This window comes from Solanum dulcamara, chromosome 2, assembly GCF_947179165.1.
Source record: "Solanum dulcamara chromosome 2, daSolDulc1.2, whole genome shotgun sequence".
Classification (NCBI taxonomy): domain Eukaryota; kingdom Viridiplantae; phylum Streptophyta; class Magnoliopsida; order Solanales; family Solanaceae; genus Solanum; species Solanum dulcamara.
In genome coordinates this window covers 6284095-6309832 of record NC_077238.1, presented here as the reverse complement: position 1 = coordinate 6309832, position 25738 = coordinate 6284095, and the positions used below count along the sequence as shown (strand labels likewise).

General features: G+C 37.4%; 2 protein-coding genes and 1 long non-coding RNA gene across 6 annotated transcripts; 1 reads left to right on the top strand and 2 right to left on the bottom strand.

Moving 5' to 3' along the window:
• Window positions 1-1385: 1385 nt before the first annotated feature.
• On the top strand, window positions 1386-5988 carry LOC129880127 (putative late blight resistance protein homolog R1B-16). 4 transcript variants are annotated; one of them, XM_055954016.1, is made up of 4 exons: window positions 1386-4052; window positions 4136-4215; window positions 4783-5274; window positions 5848-5988. In XM_055954016.1, the coding sequence occupies exons 1-3, from the start codon at window positions 1498-1500 to the stop codon at window positions 5217-5219; spliced, it is 3072 nt and encodes a 1023-aa protein (XP_055809991.1). In that variant the 5' UTR covers window positions 1386-1497; the 3' UTR covers window positions 5220-5274; window positions 5848-5988. The 4 variants fall into 4 exon arrangements, with proteins under 4 accessions (XP_055809991.1, XP_055809989.1, XP_055809990.1 ...); XM_055954015.1 differs by having other exon boundaries at window positions 1493-1582; window positions 1656-4052; window positions 4136-5274; XM_055954017.1 differs by having other exon boundaries at window positions 1695-1816; window positions 1977-4052; window positions 4136-5274.
• Window positions 5989-21895: 15907 nt separating this feature from the next.
• On the bottom strand, window positions 21896-23439 carry LOC129874778 (probable beta-1,4-xylosyltransferase IRX10L). The gene has a single exon (XM_055950135.1). The coding sequence runs from the start codon at window positions 23328-23330 to the stop codon at window positions 22083-22085; it is 1248 nt and encodes a 415-aa protein (XP_055806110.1). The 5' UTR covers window positions 23331-23439; the 3' UTR covers window positions 21896-22082.
• A 1510-nt stretch (window positions 23440-24949) lies between these two features.
• LOC129874771 (uncharacterized) lies at window positions 24950-25617 on the bottom strand. The gene is made up of 3 exons (XR_008762956.1): window positions 25587-25617; window positions 25151-25251; window positions 24950-25043 (listed from the first exon to the last, which is right to left on the bottom strand). It is a non-coding gene; the product is annotated as an uncharacterized LOC129874771 (long non-coding RNA).
• Between the last annotated feature and the right edge of the window lie 121 nt (window positions 25618-25738).

The following is a 25738-nucleotide window of genomic DNA, read 5'->3' as shown; positions in this document are numbered from 1 at the left end:
ATCCCACCTTTAAAAATCACTAGAAAATGCTTTCAAAGTTTGGTATTTCTAATTACAATGTATTCGTCTCGAAAATGGTACAAATTGTTTCCATCATGTTAGACAATACTAAGCTTCTACATACACCTTTTTTGATATTGCCTCAAAATTATTTGTAACTAATTCACATTATTTTGTGCAGTGAAGATCATAGTCGAGGTGCTCTAATTTATATGAATATCAACAAAAATCATTATTTTGAAATAGGGGTACAAGTCTTACAAGCTTTTCATGATTTAAACCTATATTTAACACATTGATTTCTATCGTACAAATGTTGTAACCCATCATGTCTTTCTAAATTTTATTTTCCAATTCGGAAAGAAGAAATTAAACATAAATTTGTATGGGCAAGATCTGAACAAACTCAGTAAAAACTAAAAAAGTGAAAAATGAAGATTTTGCAATTTTGATCAGTTCCATTGTATGTGCTTTAACTTAATATGATAATAATTGACGTGAACATTAAACTTCCACGAAATTCTGACTTGTGACTTGCAAGTTGCCATTACAAATAGAAGAAAGAAAAACGGGTGTGAACACATTTTCATCACACACACAGAGGGAGATTCACAATTAAAAATACAAAAACACGCAAAACAATAATAATAATTTAGTATAAGATATATTTTTTTAAATCCTCAAGGGCAAGTTTCATTAATATATGATTATTAATGTGAGCATCCAATGCATTTAAGTGTTCACATGTGTAGAGGGAGATAAATATATATACCAATTTTTTTCAAGAGTTAACATGTGCACTTGCACCTCCTACCCTCAACTGATTATAAGCAAAGTTAAAGGTTCAAAATTAAGCAACTAGTTGTCAGAGGCGACTCTACAAGTTTAAAAAAAAAGGCAATTGCCTTACGCCATTAATTTTGAGGGCCTCATTTTTTATAAAAATAATAGGTTTACAAGTATTATTTTTTCTAAATATTGAGTATAATTTGTAGAAAATATAAACTTTCCATATAAGAGGAAAGAAGTAATAGAAGTTTGACAGATCTTGAATACTATATCTCAAGAAAGATTAAATAATTGACTATAATAAACTTCATAAAAAATATATATATTAGAATTTAAGTCCTCCATTCAGATTTGGCTTTAGGCCATCAATTTATTTGAGCCTCTCCTACTAATTGTCCAAAAAATATTTCGACCAAATTGGAAAGAAATGTTATGTGAGTGCATTATTGTTTCACATGAAGATCCAGATGATGGGTATGCTCTTTAATATCCTCAAAGTCAACTGTCATTAATTGACGTATGATTAGTTAATTTATAGTGTTCACAAGTGTAGGGGCAGATAAACAAATTAAATACAAAAAAAAAAAAAGAAGAAGGAAGAAATCATTTGAGTTTCAAGTAATAAGTCTATTAATTCCCTAACACAACCATTTAGAAACCAAAAGAGTAGAAAGAAAATTGAACACCTTCAGCTAAATTTCCGAGTTGATGGCTTCTTCATATGAGTATTTTTCTACAGGGATATATTATGACCTTTCTCGTTTGGAAAAGCTTGGTCATGAATGGGATTTAGGTAACCGAAGCAATATAGATTATACAATTGATGTCATCTATATCAATCTTAAATTCGTAGATATGTTTCTCAGCTTGCAGAGTTTCACAACTGTATGCTACGATGTTACACAGCAAGTCCAAGCTCTTTTTCCTTATGCTGAAGCTGAATTCAAAAGAATCAACTATCCCAACGATGTATTTAATTTAATTACGTTGGAAGAAAAGATTTTGGAGACTAAGTTGGAATTGAGAGGTAAATACTCCTGGCCCGAAGCATCACTACCACTTTCCTCCAACGTTGCTACTCCCGAATTTATAAAGAAATTCAGTGATACTGTTGTAAGAAATATCAGTTATTTATCACAGTTGTCTGATACTTATCCTTTTTGCTTTCCTTCAATTCCTCCCTCCAGATCGGAACAAATAGTAGCGATTGTAGAGGAGTTGAAGTTATTGAGAAATTTTGTCTACTTCATTTCAGACAGATGCACGGATCCTCAAAGCCAACATACCTTCTTCACTCATGTTTTAGTTGTGGCTGGTCATGCAGCAATGATTTCCTGGTTGGGTTTGCCAAGCCATTGGAAAGAAGAATACTCGGCTTCAGCTAAAATGAATGCTTCATTTTCTGACCTTCAAATGAGGATTCAGCCGAGTCAACCATGTATCCGCAAGATCTATGTTGATGTCCTGCAAGCTCTTAAATCAGGATGCCATCCAAATAACCAAGCTGAGCATGTTGCTGATTATAAATATGGCTTTTTGGAGACTCTCGTACACCATTTGGAAGAGCTACCTATTACTTTCAAGGATCAAATGCCAATGCTCAACGATTTGAGAGTCAGTCTCATCAATTTACCAAGAGAGGCCCTTAAAGATCTTGATACAGCAATTATCGATGCAGGGCTTCTAATTTACTCGTTGTATGACAACGTGGAGGAGAAGGAAGACATGGCTGTTGGGGAGTTAAACCAAGTGCCAGTCCTTCACTTCTCAGGTGATATTCAGAGTATACAAGCACTTATCTACCTCATCACACGGAAGTCATTTCAATCCAAATTACCTAAGATTGATGGGCTGGGATCTATTGATATCATTTTAGATCACCTGAAGGAGTTGCTAAGCCGCAACTCAGACGTACTTTCTTCTATAAGGAGCCAACTTCGGACAACTCAGCAGCAACTGGAGCACTTTCAGAAGCAGCATGTTGGATTTGGATCTTTTGCGATGCAGATGATTGCTAAAGCATATGAGGTGGAACATTTGGCTGTTAAGAACAAAGACATTCCTGAGTGGTGTCTTCTTCTCTGGACCGGGGACATCATAGAGGAGATTACACTACTCATAAGGGAAGTAGCGGAGATTCATGAAAATAAACTCTCTGACTTGATATTGCATAATACCACAGATGTTGCCAGTGCTCATACTTCAGAATTTGCTAGGACTACAAGCATAAGAGAAGAGATGGTTGGATTTCAGGAGGTGATGGATACTCTAAGACGGCAGCTAATCAGAGGATCATCACACTTGGATGTCATCTCAATCGTGGGCATGCCTGGATTGGGTAAGACATTTCTAGCTAACAAACTATTTTTTGATCAATTAGTCGTTTCTCATTTTGATGTCCGTGCACAATGTTGTGTATCTCAAGTTTATACACGCAAGGACTTGTTACTAACCATTCTTCGTGGTATTAAGAAGGATACAATTATAAGTGATAAACTACCAGAGAATGAATTAGCAGATAGGTTGCGCAAACTTCTATTGGTTCAGAGGTACCTTATCCTCATTGATGATGTCTGGGAAACTGATGCATGGGATGATCTATACCCTAGCTTCTGGGATGCCAATAATGGAAGTAGAATTATCCTGACAACTCGGCTTGGTGATGTTGCCTCCCATGCAAAACTCGTCAGTGATCCTCATTTTCTTCGATTGCTTACACCGGAAGAAAGTTGGATGTTATTGAAGGATAAGGTGTTCAATACAAGAAGTTGCCCCCCTGTCTTAGAAGATGTTGGCCGAAAGATAGCACAAAAGTGTGGAGGGCTACCTCTTTCAGTTGTCCTAGTAGCAGGTATTCTCGAAGGAAGGGAGAAGGAGAAACATTGTTGGGAACAGGTTGCAATAAATTTAGGTTCACATATCCAGTCTAAGTCAGAGGATTTAATAAATCTTAGTTACCAAGATTTACCATTTCATTTGAAACCCTGTTTTTTGTATTTTGGAGTATTTCTAGAGGATGAAGAGATACAGGTTTCAAAGTTGACATGGTTGTGGACAGCAGAAGGTTTGGTAAAAACTCATAGAGAGAAGCTTTCCGAGGATATAGCAGAGTTTTACTTAAAGAACCTTATTGGAAGAAACCTCGTGATGGTTTCCAAGAAGAGTTCTGATGGTAAGACTAAGGCATGTCGCATTCATGACTTGTTGCTTGATTTTTGTAAGAAGAAAGCCAAGGTGGAGAACTTTCTACAATGCATAAAAGGGTAATACGATCTGATATTCCTCTATTTAGAATCAATTTTATCTTTTAAACATATTCTGATCATACTAATTTCTCTATTAACAGGGACAATGATAATATGTGTCCTCCTTCAATTTCCTATCAGAAGTGTAGCATTCTACAGCGCTTATGCCTTCACTCTCAAGGTAATAATCTTGCAGAATGGAGTTCGATTTGTTCAGATGTACAATCTTTCCACTTGATGAAGGGAAGGCAAATTGGATTATCTTCAATAGGCTATGCATCTCACACTTTTAACAGTTTCAAGTTCCTCTGGGTGTTAAATTTGGAATTCACTGTAATTGATTCTTTCCCAGAAGCGTTAACCTGCTTGAGATATGTTGCTGTTAAGGTCGCTGAAGATTCTTCATTGTCATTCTCGGACAATCTTTGGAACCTTGAAACTTTAATAGTTAAAGGACTTGGAGGACGTGTAACTTTACCAGATACCCTCTGGAAGATGGTCAAGTTGCGCCATTTACACATATACAACCGCGTTGTTTTCAATATAAACAATGCTCTGCGAAAAATGGATGGCTTGAGAACTCTTTCCTCAGCATGGTTTTCTTGTGTGGAGGACACGAACAGGGTCTTCACAAAGATACCAAATCTTCAAAAACTGAGATGTGAAGTTTTGACATGTGATTCCTCTTTCCCTGCATTTAACAATCTTACTAAGCTTGATATGCTCAAGTTTTCTTGGGGTCGTGCAGGGGCATGGACCACCGAGCTGAACTTGCCACCAAGTCTCAAGAAATTAACACTATCCAATGGTCGCCTAGTTAGTTTGGGTCAAGTCGCAACCCTCTCCAGGCTTGTGGTACTCAAACTGCTAAACGTTTCCATTAATAGCGAAGTATGGGAAGTGACTGATGAGCAGTTCCCTCGCCTCAAATTCTTGAAACTACAAAATCCTTCCTTTTTTGAATGGAATGTTTCAGATGATGCTTTTCCATGCCTTGAGCACTTGGTGTTAAGAAGATGGCGACATCTAGAGGAGATCCCTTCTCGCTTTGCAGACATGCCAACTCTAAAATCTATTGAGGTGATGGCATGCAAAAAATCACTTGTTGAATCAGCCAAGGATATCCGGGAAACACAAGTTGAAGAAATGCAAAATTGTGGTTTCAAGCTCTTTATCCAGAAGTAGAACAATCATCATACCTTAGCTTGACCTTCAAATGCCAGCTCGATTTGGTTATCAGGTACGTACCCTGCTGAGCCACTGCAACTGAAGTTAAATGTGTGTCTTTATGTATGTACTAGCTTATGGAGTTCTTCTTTCCTTGACACTTTACGCGTAGCTTAAAAACATTTCTGTAACAATCATTCACTCTTGATCATGAAATGGAAGTACTATAAGCTAAGAAGCACACATTTCTGATAACTGTTCAGCTTTACCAATATCGAAGTTGGACTAAGAACTACGTCTTTTTGCCAATCCATCTAGGAAGCACACATTGCTGGTAACTGTTCTCTGCTAGCGACAGTTCACAGATAAATTATACTAGCATATAATTGGCAAAACATAGTTGTTTGTTTAGTTTACTAATTCCAAATAGAGAACTAACGGGGGGAAGCTGAATGTTATTGTTACATCTCAATTCTCAGCTTCACTGAAATTACTGAATCAATGTTAGATAATACCTAATACAGTGAAGATTAAGCAACATCAGTTGTTAGCAATGTTAAGCTTTCGTGAATGATTGTATTTTTGTCTAAACCATTACCACCAAGGTTTCAGCACACTAATATTTTCGTTCATTTTTTATTTACAGATATTAAGGGGTTATATTAGTGGAAGCAGTTTGGATAATCATGAAGTCTTTGAGGATTGATGTTTTATAAGATGTACGACATGTTAGTTGAATTCCTGACAGATTGTTATTTTGACAAGTATTTATGGATTGCTTGTGGTATTCTGCTTCTAGGGTAGTGCTTTCCTTTACTTTTATGGATTGAGATTGTGTAAAAGCATTGTATTTTCATCTGTCAATGCTTTTACAACATGTTTTTGTTGGAATGTATGCTTCCACTACAGGTCAAGGACCAGGTCCCTTGACAGAACAACAATATAAGAACAGATAATGCACGTAAAGTACACACTATTTTTACATGAAAATCCTCCTTGCTCAAGGAAGGAAAAACCACGACCTGTTTATGGATTGCTTGTGGTATTCTGCTTCTAGGGTAGTGCTTTCCTTTACTTTTATGGATTGAGATTGTGTAAAAGCATTGTATTTTCATCTGTCAATGCTTTTACAACATGTTTTTGTTGGAATGTATGCTTCCACTATGTCACGCCCCGGGAGGGTACCCTAGACGTAACCGGCACTCTGGAACCATTTCTGGCTCCCAAGCGAACCACATAGCCTGATCACACATCCGTTCATTCATTCATTCAGCGGAAAGTTTAAAAATAAAGAATAAATTAGTGGGCAACTCAAATCACCCATCCAACTCAAAGAATAAAGGCCATGGGCCGACAAATCAACTAAAATATTTGTCATTTAAAAGTAGTTTGACAAGAATAACTCAAGGATAAAAATACTCAATCGACTCATCACTATCTAGTCTATGAAGCCTCTATTACTACTATCTAATTGGTGACGATGACAAGTTCATGGCTACCTCAAATAAAAATGGAAAAGAGCTAACTCGATGCAAGATTACATAAGCGGTGTCCTCTGAATGTAGGGGAGGACTCAACAATACGCTGAGTGTGTATAGATCCTCAATGGTGCTCCTATTGATGATCTCTTAAACCTGTCTCTGCATCATGAAACGATGCAGGTCCAAATGGACGTCAGTACGTGGAATGTACGAGTATGTAATATGGCAGAATAAAACATACCTCAAGGAAGAATAACATTGGATCAACTATCTCGAATCAGAAAGGTAGGAGAGACTCACATAAGACGTCATAAGTCTAAAGTAAGAATACATTTCTAGACAAAGACCAATCACACATCATACAATCCAATCCAATCATACACGATACAGTTCAATCAAATCATATATTATCCGATTCAATCCAATCGTATACCATCGGTTCAACCCGGTCATATACGATCCGATCCAATCCAATCATATATCCTTCCATTCATCCCAATCAACCTATCATCTACTCCAATCCAGTCCAATCGTACACTATCAAATCACAATTCATCTAATCAAATGCAATCAACCCGCAATCAACTCAAAGGGCTCAACTCAATAAATATGCAAATTAAGTTATGCAATGTCTTACAATTCAACTCAATCATCTACAATCACAATCAAACCAATCATATCAAGCACAATCCATTCAATTGGGAGTTTCTCTAACCGACAACCATCACCATATGAGCGAGTGATAGTACAACAAGCCGACGTTGTTGCCGCGTTCGTTCATACCTTGCCAGGGTATGAACACATCAACCAATCATGGATCCAATCCAACCGAGTCCTATAATGTCAGGAAAAACATTTTTGGGGAAGCATCCGACTTTAACGGTTCAATCCCCTCCTACGTTTGGCGACGTAGTTTATTGGTTCGAGTATGGACTATACCCTTACCCAATTCGGTGCTCGATACTCCTCCCAAGACTCAATATGCTCATATCTATCAAATGAGTAAAATACTCAAAATGCTCATTCAGTCTCATCGGACTCTTTCAAATCAACTCATTTAGTCTCATTGGACTCTTTTCAAAACTCAATCAAATCTGGCCTCGTTGGACCTTCTTTCAAATCGACTCATCTCAAATCATCAAACTCTTCTCTTTAAAATCTATACAATCTCAAAAGAAAATCGACATTTTAAAGTAAAAATACTCAACTCACTTATACTCAAAATACTCGTGTTCAAAATAATTAAAAGACTTCTCAAACTCAACTCATGCTTAAACTCTTTTCAAATCATAGATGAAAATAATTACTCTTTAAACTCAAAATAGTGTATAAATAGTTTATGCAAAAATGGTTTCAAAATCATTTATTTTCAAAATGCTCATAAGACTCCAACCACATCAAATTAGGTAAATCACATATCACATAATCACATTAGGCTCCAATCCACTTCATCACATAACATCCTCATCAATATACCTCTACATCAATTATTCTACACATATTAAATAAGCACCATTCACGTCATCACTCACATCGTCATCAAAACATCATCATCACATCATCATCATATATTATCATCACATCATTATCAAACATTATCATCACATCATTGTCAAGTATCATCATCACATCAATCATCAAACATCTACTCCAAAAATCCTTATTTTTTTGTCCTATGTTCATTTTATAGAAGCAAAGGGACATTCTTAACTAATCAATTCATTCTTTTCATTCCAATCAATACATATATATACACACAACTATCCATCTCAACCTCAAGACATTTATGATAAGAAATCTCATCTTGAGTTCATGTGAATGAAACATGAACACATACTCTCAAAAAAACTCAACTCAAGAATATCGTCAATACCTATAAATCTATATACAAAGATACATTTGTAGCCAAAAATATGAAAGATAACTATTTAGTAACTCAAGTCATTAAAATCACCAATCAACCATTTATATCTAAAACATTCCATAGTTTAGGAAAAACTTTCAAGAAAACCTTCTAAGAAGGTTCAACTCTTTCACAACTTCTATCCACACATATATATGGGCATATGGAAGAACTAAATCCATATTTTAGGTTAGCCTTACATACCTTGTTTGAAGACTTTGAAGGAACTTGATGTTAGGTCTTCAATGGAAGACTTGGATCCTTGAAACTCTTGAAGGCACCCTTTGTTGGAGATGGATTTGGAGAAGAAGAGGAAGAAGAGAGGGAAAAATATTTAGGGCTTTTTAGAGAGAGAGAGAGGACTGAAAAATGGTCCAAAAACGTCCAAGAATGGTGTATATATAATTTGGAAAAAAGTCCAAGTTGCCCCTCTTTAAAAATCTGAAAATTGGGCAAAAAATCTTGTTGGCGCTATAGTGGCACGTCGCGCCACTGCAGCGCCAAGCCAAAATAGGCCTAAAACCCTGCACATCTAATAGTGGCGCGTCGCGCCAAGGATCAAACTACTGAGGCTGTTTTCTGGCGCTATAGTGGCGCGTCGCGCCACTGGGGCGCCAAGCCTATATTTCGCCCAGGCCTGAATATTCCTGCAGTGCTAGTTCGTAGTAAAATAGCCATAACTTTTGACTCCGAACTCCATAAATTGCAATCTTGGTGGCGTTGGAAAGAAGACTCAAAGACCTTTAATTTGGTAGGTCGTGGGACACCCAGTTCTTTATATCCAAGGAGATATGGTCGTTTGAAGTTGACCCTTAAACTAACTCGTCCGAAAACTTAATCAATTGGAGTTCTTTGGACTCGACTTGGTGTTAGAGATCCCTTATGACCCCTAAACACATCTAACACACTTCAAATACTTAGGAATTAATCCTAACTCATGTACAGAATTACAAGTCCTCCGGTCCGGGTCTACCCACACGGGAAGAAATGTTCGAATCTTAGCGAAAAGTTTTGGGGGGTGTTACAATATCTCCTCCTTGGGATCATTCATCCTTGAATGATGAGTAAACCAATAGTGGACTCGAGGCACGAATAAGAATCGAGACTCAATCAAATCAACCAATCGACCACATCAAACAATCTAGACAATCAACTATTTCGACTCAAGAATAGGCAAACTACTTCAAGTCAAGAATAGGAACATCACCCTCAACATTCTCATCATTAGGCACGAATAGAACATCGAAACTCTATCAACCAAATCATTCAAATATCTACATCCTCAACCGTCGAATTCCAATTCACGAGTGACATTTCCAATCCTCTTCACCATTTCATGAGGTCAATATATTGGTGTCCAAACCTCCCCTCCTTTCCAAGCCTCATAACACCCTTCACGTACCTCCAATCATTTCCCCCAAATGTGATCATTAACCTACTACCATCACTCTCACACTGACAACCATACACTCAAGCTTATCACTCTAACTACCTCACTCATATCTAAGAGTTCCCTAGCTTACTTCAACACTTATACCCTCATCATCGTATGAGCTCTTTCTCGGAGACATAATAACATACTCTTACTTACCTATTGCTCATCACAAGGTCTCATCTCACTCCTCCTCCACACATCTATCCTCAACTAGACAAGTACAACACAACTATCACCATCGGGAAGCACTCACTCTTCCTCATCTACTCTCGCTCAACTCCGTCCACTATCATCTTGGCCAACTCATCACTATCGGAAGCTCAAGACTTACTTTGGCTCATTACCCTATCATCTCCCCCTTAGCTTAAAAGCATCAACTAAAGGATACTAACTAGTCACCCAAAGCAACTCATAAAATTAGAGCCTCATTTAAATCTACACTAGTTCATATACACATCCTAACCCTCTTCTTACCAAATGACTTAGCCTCAACTCACTACTTACATTTGAGGGTCACATACCCCTCCTTTCATGACGCATACTCCTCACAAGTTAATATCTTAATCTCCTGCATATGTCATGTCAAGCCTACTGAATCAAGCCTTAAAATTAGCACTATCACAATCATTCTCTACACCTCGTTATTCACCTTATAGATATTTTACCCTAGTTACCGGCCTCAATCAACCATCATTCTCACTATTTGAGCTTTACTCCTCCAACTCCCTCTTTCTAACTCTCGAATCATCCTGTGAATCATAACTCACCTTTTCCTCGTATCACACTCCATCGAATGGCGATACTAATCACTTAGAGACATAACCTCCCTCTCAAAGATAACGTTTGAATCAAGATTTAGAGATAAGATTCTAGGATACAACTCGCTCTGGCTTAACGCACGATCAATTATGAAATAGAGTACATTCTTCCCAGATCAATAAAGTTAAGTATAACAATCGGCTCCTCTCAAGCCTTGTGCAGTCTCTTCACTTCCTCAAGACTTTATCTTAACTCATCAACAAGAATCTCATATCTACCATTTCAACTACCTTGAGTATGAGGGGTAGTCAAATGGATTTGAGCAACGCACGAATTGGAAGGGAATATTTATAGAGTTAAACTCTATCGCACGAATCTAGAATATGAAAGAAGGGAAACAATTCCTAATGTCCTATAGCCTCCTGATTATAAGTGTGGTGCACAACACACCCATAAGCAAGACTCTACTAGACACGGCTTCATAGACTCCCTAAGACACTTGAACTCTGTGCTCTGATACCATGTTTGTCACGCCCCGGAAGGGTACCCTAGACGTAACCGGCACTCAGGAACCATTTCTGGCTCCCAAGCGAACCACATAGCCTGATCACACATCCGTTCATTCATTCATTCAGCGGAAAGTTTAAAAATAAAGAATAAATTAGTGGGCAACTCAAATCACCCATCTAACTCAAAGAATAAAGGCCATGGGCCGACAGATCAACTAAAATATTTGTCATTTAAAAGTAGTTTGACAAGAATAACTCAAGGATAAAAATACTCAATCGACTCATCACTATCTAGTCTATGAAGCCTCTATCACTACTATCTAATTGGTGACGATGACAAGTTCATGGCTACCTCAAATAAAAATGGAAAAAAGCTAACTCGATGCAAGATTACATAAGCGGTGTCCTCCGAATGTAGGGGAGGACTCAACAATACGCTGAGTGTGTATAGATCCTCAATGGTGCTCCTATTGACGATCTCTTAAACCTGTCTATGCATCATGAAACGATGTAGGTCCAAATGGACGTCAGTACGTGGAATGTACGAGTATGTAATATGGCAGAATAAAACATACCTCAAGGAAGAATAACATTGGATCAACTATCTCGAATCAGAAAGGTAGGAGAGACTCACATAAGACGTCATAAGTCTAAAGTAAGAATACATTTCTAAACAAAGACCAATCACACATCATACAATCCAATCCAATCATACACGATACAGTTTAATCAAATCATATATTATCCGATTCAATCCAATCGTATACCATCGGTTCAACCCGGTCATATACGATCCGATCCAATCCAATCATATATCCTTCCATTCATCCCAATCAACCTATCATCTACTCCAATCCAGTCCAATCGTACACTATCAAATCACAATTCATCTAATCAAATGCAATCAACCCGCAATCAACTCAAAGGGCTCAACTCAATAAATATGCAAATTAAGTTATGCAATGTCTTACAATTCAACTCAATCATCTACAATCACAATCAAACCAATCATATCAAGCACAATCCATTCAATTGGGAGTTTCTCTAACCGACAACCATCACCATATGAGCGAGTGATAGTACAACAAGCCGACGTTGTTGCCGCGTCCGTTCATACCTTGCCAGGGTATGAACACATCAACCAATCATGGATCCAATCCAACCGAGTCCTATAATGTCAGGAAAAACATTTTTGGGGAAGCATCCGACTTTAACGGTTCAATACCCTCCTACGTTTGGCGACGTAGTTTATTGGTTCGAGTATGGACTATACCCTTACCCAATTCGGTGCTCGATACTCCTCCCAAGACTCAATATGCTCATATCTATCAAATGAGTAAAATACTCAAAATGCTCATTCAGTCTCATCGGACTCTTTCAAATCAACTCATTTAGTCTCATTGGACTCTTTTCAAAACTCAATCAAATCTGGCCTCGTTGGACCTTCTTTCAAATCGACTCATCTCAAATCATCAAACTCTTCTCTTTAAAATCTATACAATCTCAAAAGAAAATCGACATTTTAAAGTAAAAATACTCAACTCACTTATACTCAAAATACTCGTGTTCAAAATAATTAAAAGACTTCTCAAACTCAACTCATGCTTAAACTCTTTTCAAATCATAGATGAAAATAATTACTCTTTAAACTCAAAATAGTGTATAAATAGTTTATGCAAAAATGGTTTCAAAATCATTTATTTTCAAAATGCTCATAAGACTCCAACCACATCAAATTAGGTAAATCACATATCACATAATCACATTAGGCTCCAATCCACTTCATCACATAACATCCTCATCAATATACCTCTACATCAATTATTCTACACATATTAAATAAGCACCATTCACGTCATCACTCACATCGTCATCAAAACATCATCATCACATCATCATCATATATTATCATCACATCATTATCAAACATTATCATCACATCATTGTCAAGTATCATCATCACATCAATCATCAAATATCTACTCCAAAAATCCTTATTTTTTGTCCTATGTTCATTTTATAGAAGCAAAGGGACATTCTTAACTAATCAATTCATTCTTTTCATTCCAATCAATACATATATATACACACAACTATCCATCTCAACCTCAAGACATTTATGACAAGAAATCTCATCTTGAGTTCATGTGAATGAAACATGAACACATACTCTCAAAAAAACTCAACTCAAGAATATCGTCAATACCTATAAATCTATATACAAAGATACATTTGTAGCCAAAAATATGAAAGATAACTATTTAGTAACTCAAGTCATTAAAATCACCAATCAACCATTTATATCTAAAACATTCCATAGTTTAGGAAAAACTTTCAAGAAAACCTTCTAAGAAGGTTCAACTCTTTCACAACTTCTGTCCACACATATATATGGGCATATGGAAGAACTAAATCCATATTTTAGGTTAGCCATACATACCTTGTTTGAAGACTTTGAAGGAACTTGATGTTAGGTCTTCAATGGAAGACTTGGATCCTTGAAACTCTTGAAGGAACCCTTTGTTGGAGATGGATTTGGAGAAGAAGAGGAAGAAGAGAGGGAAAAATATTTAGGGCTTTTTAGAGAGAGAGAGAGGACTGAAAAATGGTCCAAAAATGTCCAAGAACGGTGTATATATAATTTGGAAAAAGTCCAAGTTGCCCCTCTTTAAAAATCTGAAAATTGGGCAAAAAATCTTGTTGGCGCTATAGTGGCGCGTCGCGCCACTGCAGCGCCAAGCCAAAAATAGGCCTAAAACCCTACACATCTAATAGTGGCGCGTCGCGCCAAGGATCAAACTACTGAGGCTGTTTTCTGGCGCTATAGTGGCGCGTCGCGCCACTGGGGCGCCAAGCCTATATTTCGCCCAGGCCTGAATATTCCTGCAGTGCTAGTTCGTAGTAAAATGGCCATAACTTTTGACTCCGAACTCCAAAAATTGCAATCTTGGTGGCATTGGAAAGAAGACTCAAAGACCTTTAATTTGGTATGTCGTGGGACATCCAGTTCTTTATATCCAAGGAGATATGGTTGTTTGAAGTTGACCCTTAAACTAACTCGTCCGAAAACTTAATCAATTGGAGTTCTTTGGACTCGACTTGGTGTTAGAGATCCCTTATGACCCCTAAACACATCTAACACACTTCAAATACTTAGGAATTAATTCTAACTCATGTACAGAATTACAAGTCCTCCGGTCCGGGTCTACCCACACGGGAAGAAATGTTCGAATCTTAGCGAAAATTTTTGGGGGGTGTTACAATATCTCCCCCTTGGGATCATTCGTCCTCGAATGATAAGTAAAACAATAGTGGACTCGAGGCACGAATAAGAATTGAGACTCAATCAAATCAACCAATCGACCACATCAAACAATCTAGATAATCAACTATTTCGACTCAAGAATAGGCAAACTACTTCAAGTCAAGAATAGGAACATCACCCTCAACATTCTCATCATTAGGCACGAATAGAACATCGAAACTCTATCAACCAAATCATTCAAATATCTACATCCTCAACCGTCGAATTCCAATTCACGAGTGACATTTCCAATCCTCTTCACCATTTCATGAGGTCAATATATTGGTGTCCAAACCTCCCCTCCTTTCCAATCCTCATAACACCCTTCACGTACCTCCAATCATTTCCCCCAAATGTGATCATTAGCCTACTACCATCACTCTCACACTGACAACCATACACTCAAGCTTATCACTCTAACTACCTCACTCATATCTAAGAGTTCCCTAGCTTACTTCAACACTTATACCCTCATCATCGTATGAGCTCTTTCTCGGAGACATAATAACATACTCTTACTTACCTATTGCTCATCACAAGGTTTCATCTCACTCCTCCTCCACACATCTATCCTCAACTAGACAAGTACAACACAACTATCACCATCGGGAAGCACTCACTTTTCCTCATCTACTCTCGCTCAACTCCGTCCACTATCATCTTGGCCAACTCATCACTATCGGAAGCTCAAGACTTACTTTGGCTCATTACCCTATCATCTCCCGCTTAGCTTAAAAGCATCAACTAAAGGATACTAACTAGTCACCCAAAGCAACTCATAAAATTAGAGCCTCATTTAAATCTACACTAGCTCATATACACATCCTAACCCTCTTCTTACCAAATGACTTAGCCTCAACTCACTACTTACATTTGAGGGTCACATACCCCTCCTTTCATGATGCATACTCCTCACAAGTTAATATCTTAATCTCCTGCATATGTCATGTCAAGCCTACTGAATCAAGCCTTAAAATTAGCACTATCACAATCATTCTCTACACCTCGTTACTCACCTTATAGATATTTCACCCTAGTTACCGGCCTCAATCAACCATCTTTCTCACTATTTGAGCTTTACTCCTCCAACTCCCTCTTTCTAACTCTCGAATCATCCTGTGAATCATAACTCACCTTTTCCTCAAATCACACTCCATCGAATGGCGATACTAATCACTTAGAGACATAACCTCCCTCTCAAAGATAACGTTTGAATCAAGATTTAGAGATAAGATTCTAGGATACAACTCGCTCTGGCTTAACGCATGATCAATTATGAAATAGAGTACATTCTTCCCAGATCAATAAAGTTAAGTATAACAATCGGCTCTTCTCAAGCCTTGTGCAGTCTCTTCACTTCCTCAAGACTTTATCTTAACTCATCAACAAGAATCTCATATCTACCATTTCAACTACCTTGAGTATGAGGGGTAGTCAAATGGATTTGAGCAACGCACGAATTGGAAGGGAATATTTATAGAGTTAAACTCTATCGCACGAATCTAGAATATGAAAAAAGGGAAACAATTCCTAATGTCCTATAGCCTCCTGATTATAAGTGTGGTGCACAACACACCCATAAGCAAGACTCTACTAGACACGGCTTCATAGACTCCCTAGGACACTTGAACTCTATGCTCTGATACCATGTTTGTCACGCCCCGGGAGGGTACCCTAGACGTAACCGGCACTCAGGAACCATTTCTGGCTCCCAAGCGAACCACATAGCCTGATCACACATCCGTTCATTCATTCATTCAGCGGAAAGTTTAAAAATAAAGAATAAATTAGTGGGCAACTCAAATCACCCATCCAACTCAAAGAATAAAGGCCATGGGCCGACAGATCAACTAAAATATTTGTCATTTAAAAGTAGTTTGACAAGAATAACTCAAGGATAAAAATACTCAATCGACTCATCACTATCTAGTCTATGAAGCCTCTATCACTACTATCTAATTGGTGACGATGACAAGTTCATGGCTACCTCAAATAAAAATGGAAAAAAGCTAACTCGATGCAAGATTACATAAGCGGTGTCCTCCGAATGTAGGGGAGGACTCAACAATACGCTGAGTGTGTATAGATCCTTAATGGTGCTCCTAATGATGATCTCTTAAACCTGTCTCTGCATCATGAAACGATGCAGGTCCAAATGGACGTCAGTACGTGGAATGTACGAGTATGTAATATGGCAGAATAAAACATACCTCAAGGAAGAATAACATTGGATCAACTATCTCGAATCAGAAAGGTAGGAGAGACTCACATAAGACGTCATAAGTCTAAAGTAAGAATACATTTCTAAACAAAGACCAATCACACATCATACAATCCAATCCAATCATACACGATACAGTTCAATCAAATCATATATTATCCGATTCAATCCAATCGTATACCATCGGTTCAACCCGGTCATATACGATCCGATCCAATCCAATCATATATCCTTCCATTCATCCCAATCAACCTATCATCTACTCCAATCCAGTCCAATCGTACACTATCAAATCACAATTCATCTAATCAAATGCAATCAACCCGCAATCAACTCAAAGGGCTCAACTCAATAAATATGCAAATTAAGTTATGCAATGTCATACAATTCAACTCAATCATCTACAATCATAATCAAACCAATCATATCAAGCACAATCCATTCAATTGGGAGTTTCTCTAACCGACAACCATCACCATATGAGCGAGTGATAGTACAACAAGCCGACGTTGTTGCCGCGTCCGTTCATACCTTGCCAGGGTATGAACACATCAACCAATCATGGATCCAATCCAACCGAGTCCTATAATGTCAGGAAAAACATTTTTGGGGAAGCATCCGACTTTAACGGTTCAATCCCCTCCTACGTTTGGCGACGTAGTTTATTGGTTCGAGTATGGACTATACCCTTACCCAATTCGGTGCTCGATACTCCTCCCAAGACTCAATATGCTCATATCTATCAAATGAGTAAAATACTCAAAATGCTCATTCAGTCTCATCGGACTCTTTCAAATCAACTCATTTAGTCTCATTGGACTCTTTTCAAAACTCAATCAAATCTGGCCTCGTTGGACCTTCTTTCAAATCGACTCATCTCAAATCATCAAACTCTTCTCTTTAAAATCTATACAATCTCAAAAGAAAATCGACATTTTAAAGTAAAAATACTCAACTCACTTATACTCAAAATACTCGTGTTCAAAATAATTAAAAGACTTCTCAAACTCAACTCATGCTTAAACTCTTTTCAAATCATAGATGAAAATAATTACTCTTTAAACTCAAAATAGTGTATAAATAGTTTATGCAAAAATGGTTTCAAAATCATTTATTTTCAAAATGCTCATAAGACTCCAACCACATCAAATTAGGTAAATCACATATCACATAATCACATTAGGCTCCAATCCACTTCATCACATAACATCCTCATCAATATACCTCTACATCAATTATTCTACACATATTAAATAAGCACCATTCACGTCATCACTCACATCATCATCAAAACATCATCATCACATCATCATCATCATATATTATCATCACATCATTATCAAACATTATCATCACATCATTGTCAAGTATCATCATCACATCAATCATCAAACATCTACTCCAAAAATCCTTATTTTTTTGTCCTATGTTCATTTTATAGAAGCAAAGGGACATTCTTAACTAATCAATTCATTCTTTTCATTCCAATCAATACATATATATATACACAACTATCCATCTCAACCTCAAGACATTTATGACAAGAAATCTCATCTTGAGTTCATGTGAATGAAACATGAACACATACTCTCAAAAAAACTCAACTCAAGAATATCGTCAATACCTATAAATCTATATACAAAGATACATTTGTAGCCAAAAATATGAAAGATAACTATTTAGTAACTCAAGTCATTAAAATCACCAATCAACCATTTATATCTAAAACATTCCATAGTTTAGGAAAAACTTTCAAGAAAACCTTCTAAGAAGGTTCAACTCTTTCATAACTTCTATCCACACATATATATGGGCATATGGAAGAACTAAATCCATATTTTAGGTTAGCCTTACATACCTTGTTTGAATACTTTGAAGGAACTTGATGTTAGGTCTTCAATGGAAGACTTGGATCCTTGAAACTCTTGAAGGCACCCTTTGTTGGAGATGGATTTGGAGAAGAAGAGGAAGAAGAGAGGGAAAAATATTTAGGGCTTTTTAGAGAGAGAGAGAGGACTGAAAAATGGTCCAAAAACGTCCAAGAATGGTGTATATATAATTTGGAAAAAAGTCCAAGTTGCCCCTCTTTAAAAATCTGAAAATTGGGCAAAAAATCTTGTTGGCGCTATAGTGGCGCGTCGCGCCACTGCAGCGCCAAGCCAAAATAGGCCTAAAACCCTGCACATCTAATAGTGGCGCATCGCGCCAAGGATCAAACTACTGAGGCTGTTTTCTGGCGCTATAGTGGCGCGTCGCGCCACTGGGGCGCCAAGCCTATATTTCGCCCAGGCCTGAATATTCCTGCAGTGCTAGTTCGTAGTAAAATGGCCATAACGTTTGACTCCGAACTCCAAAAATTGCAATCGTGGTGGCGTTGGAAAGAAGACTCAAAGACCTTTAATTTGGTAGGTCGTGGGCCACCCAGTTCTTTATATATAAGGAGATATGGTCGTTTGAAGTTGACCCTTAAACTAACTCGTCCGAAATCTTAATCAATTGGAGTTCTTTGGACTCGACTTGGTGTTAGAGATCCCTTATGACCCCTAAACACATCTAACACACTTCAAATACTTAGGAATTAATCCTAACTCATGTGCAGAATTACAAGTCCTCCGGTCTGGGTCTACCCACACGGGAAGAAATGTTCGAATCTTAGCGAAAAATTTTGGGGGGTGTTACACACTACAGGTCAAGGACCAGGTCCCTTGACAGAACAACAATATAAGAACAGATAATGCACGTAAAGTACACACTATTTTTACATGGAAATCCTCCTTGCTCAAGGAAGGAAAAACCACGACCTGTCCCACATGGTTTAGCAACCAACTTCACTAAAGATGCAAGAGTAAAGTAGTCTATTACAACCTGTTGTAATTAGACACTAACCCTCTCCACCCCTTGGCTTGCAATACCTCTATTGCAAGACTTTAAGTCTAAGCAATACAACTATTGTCCACTACCCCAACTAACTCTAGCTGAAGTGGATTTTTAACACTTCGATCAAGGCTAACTCTAGGAAGGACTCGGAAACTAAGCAATAAATTTATTGCCCACTATACAACTATCCCTTAGTTAATGTAGGCTTCAAATCACTGATTCAAGGTCAACACTTAACCAATAACCCAACATATAAAAACAAACTGATCAATGTTCCTTTATAGTGTAGGAACTGATCTTACAATATGTAGCACACTAGACTCAACATTACAACAAAGCAACAACCTAAAAACTATTCTTCAAAAGTAGCTCAATTAGTTCCCTTGCTGCCTTGATGAAGTTGTTTTTTCTTGTGAGCACCTCCTTCATCCTTTTGCCTTGAAAATATGATGTGTAGAACTAAGTTGTTTCATGTCCTAAAGATAGTTTTTAACATATGGACGAAACAACCTAGTTACCTTTGATTGGTTGGACGCCTGCTGTCTTTCAGCTACTGCCCACCAATCACAGCAAGTGGTGGCAGCTTTTACAGCTGGTCCCTATTTGGTCTGTGAGACACATTGTTCATGGGACCAGGTCCGCCAATCAGGTCCCATGATTTGTTGATGTATCAAAATCTGAATTATATTCACTTTTGAATTAACTACACATTGTAAAAGCATTGTATTTTCATCTGTCTGGTTGCTTCCTCAGGATAATTGATAGAAAAAAACATTTTCTCTTGAAATTATCGATCTCTGTCTTCCTCTTGCCATCTGCATGTAACTTATTGTTCCTCTTGTATGCGTAATTTTGTTCTTTATCCACATTGGAGCTTTTTTTTCGAAAGACCTAAGACAATAGGATGAACGTCCAAATGAATAGTAGGTTCACATTTCATCTCCAAATGAAATCATTGAACCAAGACATGAAGAAGTGCAATGCAAAAGAACGCCTTCTTTCTGGAGTCTTCTTACGGTAAGGCCAATGCACCGGCTAGCCAGTGTGGTGGCGAACACGCCATGAGGAGTCAGTCAATGCACAATGAGGAACTACCAACCGGTAACCAATTGACGTCGGATTCTGGTGAAGCGAAAAATGCCACGCACCTCATTAAGATCATATTGACATACTCTTCCAAAAAAAGAAAGAGCAGACCCCATTGAAGAGGAGAGTGAGTTACAACAAGGCCATTTCTGTCCTTTGATTGCGTATAGATCCATGTCTTTCTTGTTCTACTAGCTAAGAAGAAATTCTCACATGTCCCTTTCGTTATTACAACCTTCCTTGGATTGTAATAATGCATACGGAAGATTGATAGAGCTAGCGATGACAACGTTATTGTATCAACGATGTCTATTTTGTACAGATTCCAATAGATCTCTCCAGGGTTCCATGGGCAAGACCAGATTGAATTCCGCGAGTTGAAGTCTTCTAAAAGCTAAGATTCCTTCCCCTCATCTTCTTCATTGAGGAGCAACCTTTTTGGAGGGTTTTGCAGAACGCCTCTAACGTCAACTTGGGAGAAGTGGAGAAAATAAGAAAATTCGCGACTTAAGTTCTATCCCACGATTTCCCCTCTGGCGGCCTTATTCCCGCTCTGGCTGCACCGCCCTGGCGGGGTGGTGGGACCCATTCAAGTTAAATTCTTGTGATTTCTGTATTGCTATTGAATTTGTTCAAGTCTCAAAGAGATATTAATAATGCTGTTTGATTCACCATTAGCTTCATGAAATAGGGAGAATACTAAATAGTAGTACTCGATTTTGAAAACATGGTGAACAAATAAATAGATTACCAAATAAATCTCAAATATTAGCTCTTTTTCAAATGTGAACTATTTTATGAATAGGATGGAGGCCAAGTATTCGAGCTTTCACAAAGTAATTTTTCATTGGAGTTGTTGACAGTGTCTTTTTTCTTGGTTTGTTTTAGGGAACAAGGAAGCAGAAGAAGAAAATTTTGAGTCAATTCTCTATTATGTTATATTTTCTGTGTGCAATCTTTTCTGTGTTTTTGTTCTCCAAAACACATATTCTACTGTGTTGGAGTTCAGAATTTTTATATTGTTATTTAGTAGTGATTAATATATTCCTGTACTGTGATCCAATTTTTGAAGATGACTATATTCTACTGTAATATACAACATTGTATGTGTCTATTCAAATCTCTCTCACATGTTCTGTGCCGTTGTTTTTCAAATTATCATCTATGTCATAAACATCATTTAATGAACGAAACTCTTTCTTCTGTGTATAAATTAACATAGAATTAATGAATAAATATTATACGCAAAAAGGAAGTCAACAAATCAAGGGGGAAAAATGAGTAAATCTGGAGGTGCAACTTGATCCTACCAAGGTTTTAGATCACCAACTGTACCAGCAGTCCAGTTTAAGGCGCTGTTGTCTCCGTATATGGTCTTGTGATGATGGGGTAATTTACGAGCAAGTCCATTCAAGATTTGGTGGAAAGCGTCACCTGGTTGAGCAGGTTGTAGAAATAACATTGCCTGCTTCATTGAAGGATTGGCAAGCAATCTCTGCTTCCTCAGTATTTCTTGTGGTGGAACAGAAGTGAGAATGTTATCCAAATATGGAACATCCTTCTCCGCTACGAACAATCCAATATCTTCCCATGGAATCGCATCAGCAAATGGCAAGACAATGTCATCTGCTATTATAACGGGGATGCATCCGAATACAACGGCTTCAACCAATCTCGGACTCCATGGAGCCCATCCGAGAGGGCACAAGCAAAAGATAGCTCGCTGCATGTCTTCGTAGTATGTAGTTGGATGATCTGTAGAAATATCAAAGAGTGGATTGTCCTTAAAGTTCTCCCACACTGTTGCTCGAGCGCCTCTTGCATAGTACCCGCCTTCAGGATCATTTCTTTTGTCATAAAACAATCCTCGGAAATAGACAAATATGGATCTTGGAGTATCAGGAGAGATCAAGTGGGATTGAATTTTCTTTGGAGGAGCATATGGAGGAATAGTTATCGATCCATCCTTCAAACAAACATGATTCCGTTGTCCAAAAGTTTGAACCAAGGTTGCACGTTGGAGCAACGGAAGAATCCCCCTTTCAATAGCTTTCTCTTCTTGAAAATGGAAACATGCACCAAAATCATGTGGTAGAATGAAGAAGTGATCATCACCCTCTGTCCTGTTCCAGTATGGCCAACTAGAAGCAATATGATGAATCGCGCTTCTCATCATACGCGGTGAGTTGAAAGGTAAAGGATGACCATGTGGCGTCAAGTACTCACAAGTTGTATAAACTGGAGTGTAAAACCAATCTGCCTCCTCTGGATTAAGTGTTCGAACAGGGCTGGATAACAGAAAATGATTCATATATATCTCAGCAGCAAACATGTGATTGAGGCATCGTGAGTCCCTCTGCACCGTTTTCTTGTTATATTTGCCTGGAAGCTCATATACAAAAACTTTCAACCTGCCTGTAGGATCATCCTCCAACACATCGCCAGCACTTCCGGAGATTCTTTCAACGTGTTGATCAATCCTATGAAATTTGAAGGATTCAACTCTCAATATGAAAGCAAGATAGAGAAATCCAAGAAAGTTCCAATTTCTCATCTTGTACTATAGGCTATAGCAGAAAAAATATTGATTCAAAAGAAGAAAAGATGAGTAACTTTAAAAGATGTGTGCTTTACAAATGAACTGCAAAAGTACGATGAGGAGTCAATATATAGTTGCAAATGTGAATAGATAAGTTAGAAGGAATCAATCCGTTGGAGTGTCAGTAGACAAAGTTAGTAGGAATCAACAGTTGAAGTGTCACTAGACAGGGTAGTTAATCCTTATTTTAGTGTAAAATCTTGATCTTAATTAGGGCCGACTAATAAAGAACAGATGAAAAACAAAGATTACAACTCAGGTCAACACTTGTAATGCTTGACAATAAACACTGTAGAATATTTGTCCGAAAAAATGTTTTTCATGACAAGTTTAGGTGACAACTTAAGTATTTTTTTTGGACAAGTTTAGGTGGCAACTTATTTATCTTTCCCTTAATTATTTTGGTTTCTATCATTTCATTCATTTTGTGTTCCAAGATTCTCCCTGATAGTGTGAGATTGGATTACGAATAAAAAATGGACAATGGGTCCACCTGTCTACCTTTCTCCACTTACTCATGACATGCACCTAACCCACACGTGTTGCGCTTTTAACACTACCAAAACCATGGGGGAAGCCTTTTGTAGTAGGATTATTTCTTTGTAATTTATCAGAATTACTTACAATTATTTGGGTGCTTAGTACAAATACTAAACTTCGTTACAAATTTACAATCATTGCTCTGAATAATATGACTATATGCTTCTCTCCAAGGTAAACTTTAAAGAATATGTTGAAAGGTCATATTGAATATTTAGAATTACTAATATCGTACAACGTTTCAAAGAATAATCAATACTGGTTGCTTAATTTTTCTTTAACATAACTAATATTTTGCATTAGATATATTTTTTCTTTTCTTTTGATGGTACTCAGGTGATATAACTAAAAAAATAATCAAATCACAATAGTGATATTTTTGAAGAAAAAATGCAAGGAAAAAAAGGGCCTCTATTTAAAGAAATATTTCAAGCTCTTCAAAGTTTTCCTTTGGATGCATACCTCAAAGATGGTAAAGGTTTATTAGAACCTCAACAAAGCTAAAGAACATAACTTATGATCCTTGAAGGTCACTTCACATTAGCCATGTGAGGATTTAAAATATATTAAGATTCATCTAAAATTAATCAATTTGACAAAAACTAGGCTCAAATCAATCAATTTAACAAGAGATATTGGTATGAGCACTTCCTTTCACTGTTGATGAAAAATTAAATTCGAAAATACATTCCACTCTGCAAACAATATGCTAGACACCGATACATCAACTGGACAAGACATTACATCAGTGTGAAAATTCTACATTCCGGTGTCCAATTTTCTGTTGAGTCCTTGCCTTGTAATCTCAGTAAGAATCAGATAGCTACCAGAGAAGGTGAACCAGGAAAAGCCAACTTGTGCGCAGGTACCAGCAGAATTTGCTGGTAAAGAGCTCACTTACACTAGAAAATAATGAGGGGGAGCAGAATTTGTGATCAGTGACCAAATATTATAAAGGGTTGGTAAGTACAGTATCTCGTAAACAAGATGACTTACACAAGGAAAGACGAGCAACATCTATAATCTGAGTTGTGTATTAGCAGTCATTTTTTGTTTGAAGCTCCAGAAGAAGGCGACGTAAGATCACAGTTCCCCATTTCATGTATAAATATCTGAGGTGGCTCTTCTCTGTTAAATCCAGTAGAACATTTTAAAGGCGTTATACAAGGGAGGATGACGAAGAACATGACCCAATTTTCACAAAATAAGAAAATGATTAAACAAGTTTGCCTTACATTTCGTTAGCTTCTTGGTATGAATAACTGGATGCAACTGCTAAAAGTAATCCATCATGGCTATATGATAGAGAGATGACACTGTTGGGATATCTTGACATCTAAAGAGAGAAACACCGTACAAATTGACTGAGATCCATGAATTGGTTAAAACAAGCAAATAGCTATACAGCAAATCTCAAATGGAAAATAAACAGAAGCAGTAGCTTAAGCGGAATGTGTGATAAAAGTGGATTTAGACATTAACTGACAAGTTTTGCTTTATGTTACTCATGTAAATGATGAGATTTTTTCATTCGATTTCAGAAGCACAAGATTTAACTCAACACCATGACGTCAACCAAGTGATATCAAAACTGCAATTACAAGTTTATAACTCTATTATCACTTTTTGGGGATCTTATGCAATATCTGATTGACAAACGAACAAGAGTACCTCAAATATCCGTTTCCTTCCTCGAGCATCCCAAGGGGTGGCATAGCCATCATTGTCACCAGTAACAAATGAACCTATAATGCTGGGAAAAGAAAAGTTACTATGAATATAACTTCTATTCTAACACTAACAGAAGGCACAAACTGGAAAAT